The sequence below is a fragment of the Chiloscyllium plagiosum genome, unplaced genomic scaffold, assembly GCF_037043375.1.
Source record: "Chiloscyllium plagiosum isolate Xiang-an unplaced genomic scaffold, Cpla_swu_hap1 HiC_scaffold_30, whole genome shotgun sequence".
NCBI lineage: Eukaryota > Metazoa > Chordata > Chondrichthyes > Orectolobiformes > Hemiscylliidae > Chiloscyllium > Chiloscyllium plagiosum.
Window position 1 is genome coordinate 5,916,199 of NW_028270168.1, and position 17,603 is coordinate 5,933,801.

General features: G+C 43.3%; 1 protein-coding gene across 3 annotated transcripts in view; it reads left to right on the forward strand.

Annotated features, from left to right (window-relative positions):
• The window catches only part of LOC122563481 (sestrin-1-like), a 79,061-nt gene that overhangs the window by 42,590 nt on the left and 18,868 nt on the right, over positions 1-17,603 (forward strand). The window contains exon 1 of one of the 3 annotated variants that reach the window (XM_043717250.2): positions 10,688-10,903. The exons of the other annotated variants lie outside the window; for them this stretch is intronic. Coding sequence (XP_043573185.1) covers positions 10,793-10,903 — 111 coding nt within the window. The 5' untranslated portion in view covers positions 10,688-10,792. Of the gene's footprint in view, positions 1-10,687; positions 10,904-17,603 lie in introns of those variants that run through there. 3 annotated transcript variants of the gene reach the window in all.

Here is a 17,603-nt window from a genome sequence, read left to right on the forward strand (position 1 = left end):
CGTGAGGCTGCAGTGCTAACCACTGAGCCACCATGAGATAATTTCACAATCTGAAGAGCAAGTGATAGTTTGGTTTAAGGTCATCCTGCTTTAACGTGACGGTTGTGTTCCTCTGCAACCCTGTGCTATAGAAAATTGCGCTGTCGAAGATCGTTAATAGAGAATCGCTTTGCCTATTCAGTAGAAAGTTTGCGTTATCCAAACAGCATCCACAATTTGTCAATCATGTTACAGTCACTTTGCGCTGATGAATTGGGCATTATAGCTGAAGGACCTGTATGAATAACTTGTCTTACTGTACTGCAAACATTTAAAGAGATTTCCATGTAATGTACTTTAAAAACACAGTAGGTGACTGAGACTCAGTAGCTCCCACATCTATAGGTACACGAGACAGACAAAGCACTCTCTGCTCTCCATGGCCAATGTTCTCAAGTCGCTTCAGCGTCTGCTGACCAGTTGGCGATTTCTCCTGACAAGTTGGTACCAGTTCATGCTGTGTCGGATCCTACTACATTGAGGTGAATTTATTGTCATGTGCACCGAGGCACAGTGAAATACAGAGTGAGGGGCAGGAAACCGGGTGTCATTGCCCAGGCATCAGAGTTGTCTCCCTCAAATGAGTGGAGCTGCAGGACAAATCTAAGGTGCAGTCTAATCATCATAAACAAAATGACTTTTTTTTTTGAGAAAATAATCATTTGTTTGCTTTTACAAAAAGATCCATTTCTGAATGCAATCTGCAACAGCTGCACATCTAATGTCCTTCAGGAAAAGGAGGTGTGATCCTTAATTGGTCTGGCCTACATGTGACTTCAGACCCACAGCAATGTGGGGGACTCTTAATTGCCCTCTGGGCAATTAGATTAGATTGCCTACAGTGTGGAAACAGGCCTTTCAGCCCAACAAGTCCACGTCGACCCTCCGAAGAGTAACCCGCCCAGGCCCATTTCCCTCTGACTAATGTACCTAACAATTTAGCATGGCTGATGAGGAAATGGGGAGAATGTGCAAACTACACACCGACTGTTGCCCGAGATTGGAATTGAACCTGGGTTCCTGGCACTGTGAGGCAGCAGTGCTAACCACTGAGCCAGTGTGCCACCCATTAGGGATGGGCAATAATGGCCTAGCCGGAGATGCCCACAGCCTGTGAATGAATAAGAGAAACTTGGGAAGTTAAATCATTCAATCCAGTGAAATGTGACGAGTGAGAATAAAAGCTCAGTGTCGTCATCTTCAAGATTAATGTTGTTTCCAAATTTTGCATAGGGCTAAACTTTAAGACCAGAAGGCACCTGTTTAAATTTTACAGATGTTGCATGAAACTGGGGAGACTGTTCTGAGGGGTTTTTTGTACTTCATTGTTTGGCATAAACTCCAACTGTGTGTCTAGAGTCAGTGGTTGCTGTTTAGTCAAATATAGTGTCATTGATTACTCAGTGCATAAGGGGTTGACCAGGCAGATGAGTGTGTCCCCTGGTGCATTGACATTCGTGTCTAACTAAAATTAACGGCTGCAATGTGCAGGATGCAGGGTAGCCCTATGGTGAATCCATCCCCAATGTTGTTGGAAACTTGTGCCCACCTAACTGATGTGGAATTGTAGACTGATATGTTTGAAACCAGCCATGCTGGGTACACTGGATGGAAATGGATGAGAATATGAGAATTTAAGAAAAGGAGCAGGTGGAGGCCACTTGGCCCATCATTGATCACAGCAGGTTACTTCACCCACCTCCATTTACTTGCTCCTTTTTGTTTAGTTTCTAACAAACTATTAACTTCAATGTTGAACACACTCAATGTCGACAGCTCTCTGGTATAGAGAATTCCAAAATTCCTAATTATTTGAGAGTGGGAAGAGGGGATGAGGGAGTGATGTATTGCATATACCACTAGACCAGCAATCCAAAGGCCCTGCCGAATGCACTTTTGTTTCAAAATCCACCACAGCTGTTGGAATTTCAAGGCAGTTAATAAATCAGTAGTTAGCCTCGTAGTGACAGGAAACTCCAGTTCGATTCCACCCTCTGGGGACTGTCTGTGTGGAGTTTACACATTCTTCCTGGGTCTGTGTGACTTTCCTCCAGGTGCTCCAGTTTCACCTCACAGTCCAGAGATGTGCAGGCCAGGTGGATTGGCTATGGGAAATGTGGGGTTATAAAGGTGGGATGCTCTTTGTGAGTCAACGTAGATTTGATGGGCCGAATGGCCTCTTCTCAAACTGTAGGTGTTCTATGATTCTACAAAATGGCCCAGCCAAGCCGTCAGTTGAAGGGGCAGTTAAGGATAGTTCACAATTGCTGGCCTGGCCAACAATGCCCCTGTCACACAAAAGCATTTTTTTTAAGTCTCCCAATTGGATATGGTTCTTTTAAAGATTCAACACAGATACAATGGGCCGAACTTTTGCCCTTCAGTCCACAGTGGCTGACCCCTTAGTTTAAGACTGTGATAGCCATGCTCCTGATTCCCCAGCTGGGGCAGTACATCTCTCAACATCCACCCTGGGTGCTCGGTAAGGAAGGAAATCTGTCACTGTAACTCAGTCTGGTCTACATGTGACTCCAGGCCCACCCACTGCAGCACCATTGATTTTTGACTGCTCCTTTGAAATAGCTGAGCAAGTCACTCTCATCCATTTCCATCCAGTGTACCCAGCGAGGCTGGTTTTAAACATATCGGTCTACAATTCCACATCAGTTGGGTGGGCACAAGTCTCCAATAACATTGGGGATGGATCCATCATAGGGCTACCCTGCATCCTGGACATTGCAGCCATTAATTTTAGTTAGACTCGAATGTCAATGCACCAGGGGACACACTCATCTGCCTGGTCAACCCCTTATGCACTGAGTAATCAATGACACAAATTCTAGCCTCACCAGCTACATTCTAATTTCTCCAGCTGCTGTGTGGATCTCTAGGGTATGTGCTTGACAGCACCTACAGAAACCAAAAGTGAAAGCGTTGGCAAGGTGATCAGCGTGTATGGTCACTCAGAGGGAGCACTGTGTGCCAGTGATACCCACATTCCGTGAAAGAATATAGATACAAAACCTTCCTGAAGTGTGTTTGTTTCACTGAAATCCTCTTTGGTTTTTGTAAAGCCCAGGGTACGTAGGACTGGCCTGCTTACTCTTTCTTAAGACAATCCCAGGACCCAGTCTAGTTAAATCCACACAATTGAATTTCATATTCAGTCCGGGTTTGACACTGCTGTCTGCTCTGATGGGGCCCTCTCTTTGTGCCTTTTGGAATTGAGCTTCGCCTCTGGACAGGATACTAGCCTTTGCCATTGAGCCTCAGATGTATCCTGCACTGGGATGGGGACAACAAGGTAACCCCTTCTTGGGTATGCTATTGGAGTGCAGCCATATTGTGGCAGGATAAACAAATCCAGGAGAGGAGGAAACACAGAAAATTAGATAGGAGCAGGCCCTTCAAGCCAGCTCTACCATTAAGTCTGATTATGGCTGATCATCCAACTCTGTTCCTAGTTCTTATTTTCTCTGCATACAATTTGATCCCTTTAGCTCTAAGAACTGTATCTAACTCTTTAAAAAACATTGTGTTTTGGCCTCAACTAGTTTCTGTGGCAGAGAATTTCACAGACTCACTACTCTCTAGGTGAAGAGCTCTCTCTCCTAATCTCATTCCTAAATCACCCACTCAGTATCATAGAGTCAGAGATGTACAGCCCTTCAGAAACAGACCCTTTGGTCCAACTCGTCCATGCCAACCAGATATTCAACCTAATCTAGCCCCATTTGCCAGCACTTGGCCCATATCCCTCCAAACCCTTTCTATCCATATATCCATCCAGATGTCTTTTAAATCTTGCAATTGTACCAGTCTCCTCTACTACTTCTGGCAGCTCATTCCTTACACGCAACGCCCTCTGCGTGAAAAAGTTGCCTCTTAGGTCCCTTTTATATCTTTCCTTTCTCACCCTAAACCTATGCCCCTTTGATTGTGAGACCTAACTCTGGACTTCCTGGTCATTGGAAACATTAACCCTGCATTTACCCTGTCTTGTCCAGTTAAAATTTTATTGTTCTCGAGATTCCTACCCCTGCCCCATTCTTCTTAATTGCAGTGAATATAGAGGTAATCCATCCAGGCTCACTTGATGTGTCAGTCCTACCAGCCCAGGATTCAGTCTGGTAAACAATAGCTGCACCCCCTTTATAGCTGGAACATCTTTCCTCACATGAGGAGTTCCAAAACTGCACACAATATTCCAGGTGTGGAATAACATTTACAGAAATGGGATAAGTGCAGGAAATTGGAAGCACCACACTTTTAGCCATGATGTGGAGGGGCTGGTGTTGGACCAGGGTGGGCAAAGTTAAAAATCACACAACACCAGGTTTATTTGGAAATGCAAGCTTTCAGAGCGCTGCTGCTTTGTCAGGTGCTACCAAATAAACTGTTGGATTATAACCTGGTGTCATGTGATTTTTAACTTTGTCCACACTTTTAGTGGTAGTTATATTGGTACAGACTCAGTTGGCTGAAAAGCCTTCTCTGCACTGTCTGAATCTATGGTCTCATTAAAGTCCTGTGCACTCGCAGCAAGGCATCTCTGCTTCTGTACTCAAACCCTCTCTCTGTGAAGGCCCCATTGCCCTCCTTCACCAGCTAGAAGTTGGAGTGAACAAAATAGATGAGAAATACTGGATGCAAAATTGAATCTTTCCTTAAATCTCCCTATTTATTTCACTGAATCTGCCACTCTGTTATTCCTGTTTTTCTTTCTCTGGAATTCGGCATTGTGGTTTGCTTTTGCTGCCTATCTTTCTGCTTGCAACATTTGCAGCTGCTGTCTATTGCTCCTTCCTTGCATATCATCTTCTGTCTCTGCAGATTCACAACTCCCACTTTCCTGCATACCCTTGTTTTTGCTGCAACATTCGGCAGCTGCTCAGCCCCTGTATGTGAGACATCCGTATCTTTGTCTCACCGGATGTGTTATATTAAAGTACACATTGTTCTTTTCCACAATATTAAGTGCACTTGCATTATCTTGCTCAGCTGTAATCAGCTATTCAACAATGGGGCTTTCTCTCTTTTCACACAGTGTGTCTTAAAGCATATACATTTTAAAATAAAACTTTTAACATATTTTAATTATTTCATACTTAAAGGATACCACTATAGTAAACGCTTCATGTTTTCACCCATGTGCTGTGGTCACTGGCCATTATGGAAAAATATCAGCCAAAGTCTTATACAAGTGAGCTGAAAATGTGTTGCTGGAAAAGCGCAGCAGGTCAGGCAGCATCCAGGGAACAGGAGAATCGACGTTTCGGGCATAAGCCCTTCTTCAGGAATGAGGAAAGTTTGTCCAGCAGGCAAGTCCACTTATACAAGTGAGTTTAGGAGATTTTCTTTTTAAACACTGACTTATGAATTGGCCTGTATCCTGACATTGGAATCAGTGGTGACTTTTTAGATGGAATTAGACAATATTATCTCCTTCCAGAACTGTGGGAAAAGAGGCCGTTTGGATATTTTCTTCAATTAAACCACACAAAGCAATGGGCTGAATGGCCTCCTCATCATCTGGATGATTGTAGCAGAGTCAGTAATAGTTACGTTTTCCACATGGGCCCAATCCTGCATTCTCTCTTCCTTTCCATCACGGCCTGCTGAATAGAAATTTATCTTCAGTTATTTGTCTGATAGCATGTCCTTAGTGAATGTTTATGGCCAAGTGCTGTCAACTTTTACCAACAGAGTGGCGAAGGAAACAGGCTTCAGGCCTATCCAGCCAGTAACCAGGGGTGAGCCCTATGCTCTTTGTGTTGATGTAACAAAGGTACTGGCAGCCTGATGACTGAGCTAAGCTACCATATACCACTGGGGGCTGGGTGGGAAGTAATTTTCATAGGCCTTGCAGGGATTTCATGATTCTGTAGAGACCATTCAGCCTACTGAGTCTGCATTGACCCTCCAAAGCGCATTCCATCCAGACACAGCACCCTCTCCTTTCCCCATAACCCCACATTTCTCATGGCTAACCCACCTAGCCTGCACATCCCTGGACACTATGGGGTAGTTTAGCATGGCCAACCCACCTAACCTGCATATGTTTGGACTGTAGGAGGAAACCAGAGCACCCGGAGGAAACCCATGCAGTCATGGGGAGAATGTGCAAACGCTGCTCAGTCACCCGAGAGTGGATTCGAACTTGGATCCCTCCGTGCTGAAGCGGCAGTGCTAACCACTGAGCCACTGTGCAGCACCAATTCTTTTCTTGGTAATATTTGTTTTTAAAAAAACTCAAATGTAGATCCAAAGAAGGAGAAATATGAAATTTAACTTGATCACTAAAATCACGCCTCCTAAATCAATGTTTTGGATTTGAGAGAAATATTGGCAAGCAGATACGGAGGGATTATTCTGTGAGGGAAGCTGAATAGGCTGGATCTGTACCCACTGAAATGTAAAGGAATGGGAGGTGACCTTATTGAAACATACAAGATTCTGAGGGTGTTTAGCAGGTTAAATGGAGACACGTTGTTTCCCATTGTGGGAAAGTTGGACCAGAGAGCATAATCTCCAAATTGGGGCCACACATTTAAGACCAAGATGAGGAGGATTTCAATGAAACAAACACACTTCAGGAAGGTTTTGTATCTATATTCTTTCACGGAATGTGGGTATCACTGTCACACAGTGCTCCCTCTGAGTGACCATACACCCTGATCGCCTTGCAGAATTCTTAATCGCAGATGGTTGTTGAGGATGGGCCATTAAGTATATTCAAGGGTGAGCGAGACTTTTTAAAAATTCCACGCGGGAATCCAGGGTTAAGGAAAAAAGGCAGGAAAGTGGAGTTGAGAATTATCAGATTAGCTGTGATCTCATTGAATGGTGAAGCAGATTCAATGGGCTAAGTCGTCTATTTCTTCTTCAACGTATTATGGCCTTATGGATTCAAATGCTATTCAGACAATTACCAATTAAGTGGAGTTAAAAATCACACAACACCAGGTTATAGTCCAACAGGTTTAATTGGAAGCACTAGCTTTCGGAGCGCTGCTCCTTCATCAGGTGGTTGTGGTGTACACAATTGTAAGATACAGAATTTATAGCAAAGGTTTTTCGTGTGATGTAACTGAAATTATACATTGAAAAAGACCTGGATTGTTTGTTAAGTCTCTCATCTATTAGAGTATTCGTATTAGTTTCACTTCTTTCATATGTAAATCACAAAACTGTTTTTAAAAGTTACATTCTCAGGTTAACAATTGGTGTCAGCCCAGATAATGTGTTGAAGGTGTTAGCCCCCCGTGTGCTGTTGTCTGTGCCAAACTGTTTAGACTGATTCTAATCTAAAAACTGAGTTAACAGAGTCTTACATGGAAGCCATGTTAATTTTCAGGGTTAAAATTGCACAAAAACAAAGGAGGTTGCTGGGATTAAAGTGGGGATTTTATCCCTGGAGTGTCAGAGGCTGAGGAGTGAACTTATAGAGGTTTATAAAATCATTAGGGGCATGGGTAGGGTGAGTAGCTAAGGTCTTTTCCCTGTTGGAGAGGAGTCCAAAACTAGAGGGCATTGGTTTAAGATGAGAGGGGAAAGATTTTAAAAAAGACCTGAGGGTTGACTTTTTCACGCAGAGGGTGGTGTGTGTGTGGAATGAGCTACCACAGGAAGAAGTGGAGGTCGGTACAATTACAACATTTAAAAGGGCTTGGATGGGTTTATCTTTAGAGGAATATGGGCCAAGTGCTGACAAACGGGATTAGATTTATTTATCATGCCTGGTTTGTATAAATGAGTTGGACTGAAAGGTCTGTTCCTATGCTGTATAATTCTGACTCTATAACTGAATGATGGTAAAGGAAACTTCATTTTAATTGCCCCTTTCACAACCAGAACTTTCCAAAGCACTTTTGAAGTGTAATCCTGGAGTAATAGGTAGATAGGATAGTGAAGAAGGCATTTGGTATGCATTCCTTTATTGGTCAGAGCATTGAGTATAGGAGTTGGGAGGTCATGTTGCGACTGTACAGAACATTGATTAGCCCACTGTTGGAATATTGCGTGCAATTCTGGTCTCCTTCCTATTTGAAAGGTGTTGTGAAACTTGAAAGGGCTCAGAAATGATTTACAAGGATGTTGCCAGGGTTGGGGGATTTGAGCTATAGGGAGAGACTGAACAGGGTGGGGCTGTTTTCCATGGAGTCTCAGAGGCTGAGGGGTGACCTTATAGAGGTTTACAAAATTATGAGGGGCATGGATAGGTTAAATAGACAAAGTCTTTTCCCTGGGCTCGGGGAATTCAGAACTACAGAGCGTAGGTTTGGGGTGAGAGGGGAAAGATATAAAAGAGACCTAAGGGGCAACCTTTTCACGCAGAGGGTGGTATGTGTATGGAATGAACTGCCAGAGGAAGTGGTGAAGGCTGGTACAATGGCAATATTTAAGATGCATTTGGATGGGTATATGAATAGGAAGGGTTTGGGGGTATATGAATAGGAAGGGTTTGGAGGGATATGGGCCGGGTGCTGGCAGGTGGGACTAGATTGGGTTGGGATATCTGGTCGGCATGGACGGGGTTGGACTGACGGGTCTGTTTCCATGCTGTACATCTCCCTGACTCTAAATACAGCAGCCAATTTGTACACAGAAAGTTCTGGCAAAGTGTAATGTGATAATCATTCAACGAATATGTTTAAAGTGTGTTTGTGGAAGGTAATGAAGAAGTTTATTTATTTGATTTTGTTTTAATTAACCTGGTCAATAGAAACGTAGAAAGTAAAATCTGATGTAGGCCATTCAGCCCTTCAAGCTAAAGGGATCAAAGGGTAAAGGGAGAAAGTGGGAAACGGGGACTGAAATGATCAGCCATGATCATATTGAAAAGTGGAGAAGGCTTGAAGGGCAGAGTGGAGAGTGTGGTGCTGGAAAAGCACAGCAGGTCAGGCAGCATCCGAGGAGCAGGAAAATAGAGGTTTCAGGCATAAGCCCTTCATCAGGATTTGCAGTCCTCACTTTCTCCTTATTGAGGGGCAGATTGGCCAATTTCTGCTCGTTTCTATGCTTGTTGAACAAGAGAGCTTTAAGCCGATGGAAGTAAGAGCAGTTCCTTTTCCTGTTTACACAATACGTCATTATTTAAAGAACTAGTTGTTGCTAGCAGGACCTTATTGGCTAGTTTTACCACCAATAGAAAGCCTCAGGTTGGCCCTGGGGATCTTGATTGGTCATGGTTGGATACAAAGTACAGCATCTTTGATCTGATATCTTGTATCTACATCTAGCTTGTTGCTACATCAATGCAGCTCTGGCTGAATGTGCAGCAAACTCCGATTGGTATAACGAGAAATGCTCGGATCCAATTCGTTCCAAGAGCTCGGCTGTTGCTTAGATGAAAGTTTAACACTTTCCTCCCCTTTTTTGTCCTCATTTTGCAAACGTTAATAATTTCTTCTTCCTCAAATTGTTGATGTGAAAGCACATTGTGTTTCAAATATTGTGTAACTAGGATTGGAACAAAAGTTTGCTTTTACAATTTTACTTAATGTGTTTCTGGGCTGAAATAGAGTTGTATTTAAAGTTGGTGGTGCTGCACAGCAGCACGGTGGAGGTGTGCGGGTAGTTTGCAGACTGAAGCTGACACAAAGGGATTTTTAAAAAAGTGGGCTGTGGGAACTGCGTCCATAAACAACTTGAAAACAGGATTTAAAACGAAAACTTGGCTTCAGCTGAGGCAGTTTCCCATGAAGCTGGGGGGAAAAGGTTTCCTTCAGGAAGCAATGATGAACTGAAAGGGCTGGGACACTCTTCATCTCTAGAAAGTTTAAAAAATCACACAACACCAGGTTATAGTCCAACAGGAGCGACGCTCCTCCGAAAGCTAGTGCTTCCAATTAAACCTGTTGGACTATAACCTGGTGTTGTGTGATTTTTAACTTTGTACACCCAGTCCAACACCGGCATCTCCAAATGATTCATCTCTAGAGTTTTTATCGGTTTGAACGTGACCCGGATTTCTGCAAACTTTTGTGCGAGGTTTAGGTTCATTTTGTTAATTTTGCAACAATTTCTGGAAAGGGGAATAAATGCAAAGTGGAATTGAATTCTATATTCTTCACCAATGTTGTGCTGTTCTCCAGGGTAGGGGAGTCCAAACCTGGGGGAAGGGTATTTCAGGTGAGAGGGGAATGAACCTGAAACGGAGGTAACTGTTTCTCACAGAGAGAGGCTGCACAGTAAATGATACAAAAGGAGGGGGCGGGGCACAGTGCAATGGGCGGGCCTCTGACTATATTAGGCACAGGAGGCGGGGCCCCAGTGGAGTGGGCGGGGCATCATGGTGGGGCGATTGGCGGGGGTGGGACTCTGGGAGCTATGGGCGGAGCCTCGGGCGTGAAGGGGCGGGACTGGAGGCTATAGGCGGGGTCCCCGTCCACACAATGATCGGTGGGCGGGGACATTAGGACGCTCAGGGTTAATGGGCGGGGGCATTAGGCTGGGGGTGGGGCTTTGCCCAGTGCGCTGGGTATCGTGGAGGGGTGGGTCTTGGTGCAATGGGCGGGCCTCTATCTACGTAAGGCTCAGTGGGCGGGGCTGAGGGCAGTGGGCGGGGCTGAGGGCAGTGGGCGGGTCCCTGTCTATATAAGCCTCTGGGGGGGGCGGGGGCCTCGCGCTGTTGCTGTGTCTCCAACCGCCAACGGAGCAGCCCTTTCCCCCCGAACTCCCGGTCTCCGGCTCTTCTCTCCCCCACTCCGTCCACCCTCGGACCCCACCCCCTTCCCCGGCTCCGTGCGGGATGCGAGTGTCCGCCGCTGCCCCCGCTCCCGCTCCCGCTCCCTCCGGCCGCCTGGAGCCTGTGGTGACGGACTGTCCGAGCTGCCAGCAATGCGACAGGCTCCGCAGCAAGGTACAGGGGGGACAGGGAGGGGGTAATCACCTCATCACAGAGAGGGCCTGACCCTCACTCCGTGTGTGTGTGTGAGAGAGAACCATCCTCACAGTCACACTGACACCGGCCGGGACTCCTATATACCGTCTCTATAGGTTCTCTATATAGTCCATAAGTATTGTGTACCATTTGTCTGCGTCTCTCGTATACTGTCCGTCTGTGACATATATACTGTTAGCCTATAGCTATTGTATATCATCTATACGTGTTATGTTATCTATATTTCTATTATATACTGTTTGCCTGTATCTATTATATACTGTCTCTAACTTACACCATCTGTGATATCTCCCAGAAACTGGCCATATGTATCATATACCATCTGTCTGTATTTTTAACCATTATATATTATCTATACATTTCTATTATATGCCATCTCCCTAAGTCTCTATTATATACTTTTTCTTTACATCTTCATTAAATACTGTTTATAACTTAGCTGGGTTTTTTTTGTCCTGCATCATCCTAGTTCCATTTCTCTCGTGGTCTTAGTTTCAAACAGTATTGTTTCTGTCACTCTAGCCACCTCCTGCCCATTCCTGGCCAATTCAGTAAGTCTGCAGATTGCTGTTATTTCTCTCTTTTATTTTGTTGGGTCCTGTAATGGTGAATCTATCAAGTCAGTTGGAGAGAGTGTTTTGTGAGAATGCCTTATCAGCTGGATTTTGCTTAAAGGACTGAAAAGGGGGTGCTTACCGCCATAAGCTTTCTTAGTGAGAGGATAATCCCTGACATTTTGAAATGTGTGGACTTATTTTAGTGGCTGGTGCTCTGCTTTTAATGCTGCGCTCAATTCATCTACGTTCTCCGTTCGTTTAGAAGTCATTATTTTGTAGTCTGCATGTCAATTGTCATCCATTCCCTTTAGAACATGATGCACTACAGGAAAAGTTTTCCTTTTTGCATGTGGTTTTTCATTGTTTGGGTTTATTAGTGAGTCCCTGCATCATACTGTGCAACTGAAAAAGTCACCATCAACCACCTCCCCTCACAACCCTGTCCTTCAACGTTGGCTCAAGCGAGAGTTTTTTTCTGGATTCTTAACTTTGTATATGTGTGTGATGTGCATGCCCGTGTGAGAGAAATGCATGTAAATGAATGCTAAGGTTATGAAATATCATTACCGTGTGGTCTTAATTACAAGTCAACAACCTACCCCCACAATTGTCACAATTTTCTTATTTTGGAAACTGTTCGTCATTTTAATGTACCCAAGATGATACTGGGTCATGGCGAGCTCAGTAAAACAATAACTTTGACCACCATCAAAAGCCAGATCCATTACTTCATGCTGTTTTGTTAGTTAGAAATGTGTTCTTCAAATCTTAAACCTACCCACAATTTCTTGGGCTTCTGTGTTTGAGAAGAAACTACTGTACTTCGTTTTTCTTTTAGATTCCAAAGTCATCCCTTCTGAGCAGAGGTGGAGCTTGTTTTGCAGCTGCACTACAGTTGAATCTGTTGTTCCAAACACTGGAAGCTGCAATACTCCTTTTTTTTAAAATTAAAAATTGTAACTTTGAGCTTTAGGCCCTGTATTGAATTTGTCAACTCAGCAATTACATTTGCAACTCCTAACTTTGGAGGTTAATAAAGCAAGGATTGTTTTTAATGTGGGGAGTAAATTTTTAACTACTGTAAGGAGCCTGCATGACTTGTTCAGTGCGCAATAGAATCTGAAGAATTGTTAAAGTACTTATTGAAATCTGCAAGCCAATCTCTCTCCTGCTGTTAACCCTTTCTTGGCAAACTGTATGTTTTCGTTGCTTGAGGGTGTTGATTTAAATATTTTTCCATTATCCATTCTGAGTCTGTGGTTGAGTTTGGGGGAATGTTAAGGCTGAGTCCATAATTGTGAGATATAATGACACAGGGAACATGTGCATCATTCTCAGTGACACCCAGCTTCCAACTATGCTAAATGTATTGAATTTGTAATCTCTATCATCATCTAATATTTCAGAATGGCAGTTTTCTTCAAATCTACACCTTTGAGTAAGTTTTTGGTTGTGTGTCTTGATTTTTCACCAGTAACTCCAAGATGTTTGTGTTTGTTTAAGGGCCTTGAGAAGTTAGTTAGCTGAATGTTTGTGCTGCTTCTCACTTGGTTAGGACCAACAGTATTGTCTTCCCAATTAATAGAATTGAGAGACTAAGATGATTTTAAAATGCTAACTGCAGTCTTCTTCCCCTTTCCACCTGAAAACAGTTGCCTCCAACACAAGCCAGTGATCAAACCCGGGAGCACCTTGTACACTCTGCTTTGCCTCTGAAGTAGAGTTGAAATCATGAAAATGCTGCTTTCTAGATCAGAAGCACTGTTTTACTTGCTTTTTTTTTTAAATTAAGGGAAACAACTTCAGATGTTTGCATGTTGCATAACCCCGCATTGATGAGGATCTATCTGGATATGTGTCCAAATCAGGCGTGCAGCTGCAACTGCCATCTTCCTGGTGGCAGGATTCTGTTTTGTTGTTTGGTTGTGCTTTCAAAGCTAATATAGCAATTATTTACAGCCTGACCTGGTTATAAGTATGCAATGGGAAACAGATTGTATTGTAAATTTGCTTATTTTTCTATTTTGATGAAAGATTGCTCGAGATAAGAAAAAAACTCATTGTAAATGTCAGGCTTTGGAGAGACCTGAAGATGACATTATGTACTGTTAGTGCCATAGTTCAGTGGGTGTTTCTTATCCCTCAAATCAGAGGCTGAAGTACGCTGCACTTCAAAACTTGAACAAAAATCAAAGCGGGCACTCACTGTGCTACACTGATGGAGTGCAGCACTCTCCAGCTTTCAGGTGATGTGCTAAACAGTCTCTATCTGCATCTCGGGTGAATCTAAAAGATCCCATGACCAAGACAAACCAGGAGTTAACCTTGGTAGGTATTTATTTGCTCAGCGACATCTGAAAAATCAAATGATCTGATTGTTATCTCATGTCTGTTTGTGGGATCTTGCTGTGGCTGTGAAAGGTGCTATGTCAATGGAAGTCTTTGCTTTGAAGGAGATGCTGGCACTCGTTTAGCTAAGTGTGGGGGTGGACTTTGTGGTATCTTGATGCAAATAAGAAAAAAATGACGTGAGTCAGTATCGAAGGTAGGATTGGATAGGCTGAGAGAGCTCCTTGCACTTTGATTTGTGGCTTGGTATCATTAGCCTGCACTAAACTTATCAGAACTGCTGCCTATTAACATCTGCAGCATAGCAACCTATACTCAAGCAATGTTCTCTTGGAAATGGACTGACTTTGTTGGTCTAGATTATTTGATGTAGTCCTGCAGTACGCTTTTGTTTAATCTCCTGAGTCATATGCCACAGTTTGAACAGAGCCACACTGATTGTCACATTTCAACTTTTAACTAAAATAAAAACTGAAGCAAGCATATTCAAAGACTATTTTAGCATCAGTCAGGGAGCTTCAGACAGATATCAGCACTAAAAGTGATGAAGCAACCTGATCATGGTCTTCAGAACTCAGAACTGGCTGTCACCCTTTTCAAGCTGAGTACAGGCATCGGTATAACTCCTGCTCCGATCTTAGGTGGATATTTGAGTGTGCGGCTGTGTGAGAAGTTGTGCTGTTAAAAAGATGCGTACGCTTTAATCACTGTGTGCACATAGAAATAAATGGGGCAATTTAAAAAAAACACATTTTGAACTTTTGTTTGAATTAGATATTTTTTGGAAGTGGATCAGGGTGAGAGTAGGAACAGAAATGGGAATATAAATGTTCCATTCCAAATAAGTTTCACTTGGGGAATGGGCTGTTGAAAATAGTATTGAAGTCATCCAAGCTGCTTTCTGAAGTCCATTTCAACAATCTGTCATTCAGATTGTTTGCTAACTGTATCTGAAGCACCTGTGCTGGCCATTGGCATGTTAATGCATTTTAAAACAGCATCTTAGTTACAGGAGCATAAGAAATAGGATCAGGAGTAACTATTCGGCCCCTCAAGCTTGTTCTACCATTTAATAGGATCATGACTGATCCGACATTCCTCTCATCCACTTTCCTGCTCTTTCTCATAATCCTTGATTCCCAGGCTGATCAAAAATCTATCTGTCTCAGCCTTAAATATACACAAGGACTCTGCCCCCACTCATCTCTGTGACGAGGGGTTCCAAAGACACTCAACCTCAGAAATTCCTCCTCATCTCAGTCTTAAAATGACGCCCCTTTTATTCTGAGACTATATTCTTGGGTCGTAGAATCATAGAATCCCTACAGTGTGGAAACAGGCCCTTCGGCCCAACAAGTCCACACCGGCCCACCCAGACCAATTCTCCAACTCTATTACTCTATGTTTACCTCTGATGAATGTACCACTCCTACACATCCCTGAACACTATGGGCCAATTTAGCATGGCCAATTTGCTCTAACTTGCACATCTTTGGATTGTGGGAGGAAACTGAGGTACCTGGAGGAAATCCACGCAGATACATGGGGAGAATATGCTAACTCCATATAGACAGTCGTCCTGAGGGTCTTAGACTGTCCCATGAGGGGAAGCATCCTCAGTATTTACCCTGTCAAGCTCCTTGTGAATCCTCTTTGTAGCTTTTGCTGAATCAGCACACATGCAGCGGGAGCATTAACTCTAGCCTCCAGTTTGCCCTAGTCTGTTTCTGTATAAGATTACTTGCCAGATACAATGTCTGCAATATAATGTTTCTAGAGCCTCAGCATTAGTCTTAAACCTTCTTCCTGTAACCACCAGTGACTGTAAAATAATACCAAACATTTTTCGAATGAATATCCTGTTAAGACCACTTTGAAATGTGAAAGGTAACAGACCTGAGGCTGCACAGAAAGGTTTCGTTTGTCTCTGTCCACGGTATAAAGACTTAACAGCTCCACTGTGATTGGGTTCTGGTGTTTTCAAACCCATTTAAATTGCAGATGTAATACAATAGTCTTATTGTGTGTTTGGGGCTATCTTTACCTTTATCTCCCAGGATCTCACTCCCCTGATAGATTAGTGAAGAATAAAGAAGAGACTTGTATTTATATAGCACCTGTCACAACCTCCAGACATCTCAAAGTTTTTTTTCAAATTAATGAAGTACTTCCAAAGTGTAGTCTACAAAATGTAAGGAACATGGCAGCTAATCTGTACACAGAAAGCATCCATAAATGGCAATTGATTAAGTCATGTGATTTAATGATTGTAAGATAAATATTGACCAAGATGCTGGGGATATCAAAATGGTAGCATGGAAATGTTCACATCTGTCAAAGAGCAGCTAGGACCTCTGTTTAATGTGGCACGTGAGACACTGCAGCACTCCCTCAGTGCTGCACTAGAATATCAGGCGAGATTTTTGTTTGCTCCCTGGCTTGTGGCTTGGACTTTTTGAAGTAATTGAGTTCCTTACTCAGTGCTCTGCTCCCAGCAACTGTGGCTTTATGTTGGGTTTCAGGGAGGGAGAGAATCAGCTGCTTGGGAAGACAGTGGTGTAGTGAAAATGCCACCATGTCACTGGAGTACTAATCCAGAACCCCAGAGTAATCTTCTGGGGAAGTGGATTTAAATCCCACCTTGGCAGGTGGTAGAATATGAATTCAGTTGTTAAATGCTGAAATAGTAAGGAAGAAAATCTGTCCTTGCTTTATTAACCTGTTCAGACATGTTATGACCCACCTCAGGAGTAGGTGGGACTTGAACCCAGGTCTCCTAGCTCAAAGCTAAGAACACTATCATTGTACCACAAGAGTCCTAGACAATCTGTCCTTGGTTGGACTAGCCTACATGTGACTCCAGATCCACAGAAATATGTTCAACTCTTTACCGTCCTCTGGACAATTAGAGGCAATAAATACTGGCCTAGCCAGTGACTTCTCCGTTCCATGAAAAAAATTTTAAAAACAATTTAGGGCTGATAGCACAGGTCCACCATTTAGAACAAAAATGTTTCAAGGGCCTGGGGCCCAGGAACATACAAATGTAGGAATTCAGAGCAGGAAATATGCCATTCAGTCCCTCAAACCTGCCCTGCCATTCAATAAGATCATGAGCTAACCAGATTGTGATCTCAAATCTGCATTCCTGCTTATCCCTGCTAACCTTTAATCTCCTTGATTAACAGTCCATGACTATCCATCTCTACCTTCAAATTATTCAAGGATTCTGCTCCCAACAAAAATTTAGGAAGAAAGCTTTAACAACCCACCTGAAAGAGAATGTTTTGCCTCATCTCTGATTTAATTGGATGATTGTAGTTATGTTTTAACAAGCCTGCAGGTGAGAGCTTTATTTGTATCACTGCAAGTTTACTGAGAAATATAATGTGTGGGACATAAAAGACCAGAATCAATGCAGAGGAAGAAAACTTCAATAGGGTAAGAGTGGATATAATGGTTAGGTGGACTGGTCATGTGAAGTTGCCCATAGTGCCCAGGGATTTGCAGGCTTAGTGGGTTAGCCGTGGGAAATGCAGGATTATGGGGAATGCGGTAGGTGGGTCTGTATGGGATACTTTTTGGAGGACTGGATGGACCAAATGCCTTGCTCCCACACTGTAGGGATTCGATGAATCTATGAAAATCCCAAGAAATTGGCAACAATATTGAGACTGAATAATGGCTGCCCATAATCAGGAGATGGGATTGAATAGAAGTATTCATGCAGAGTCCAGACAGAGTAGAGAAGG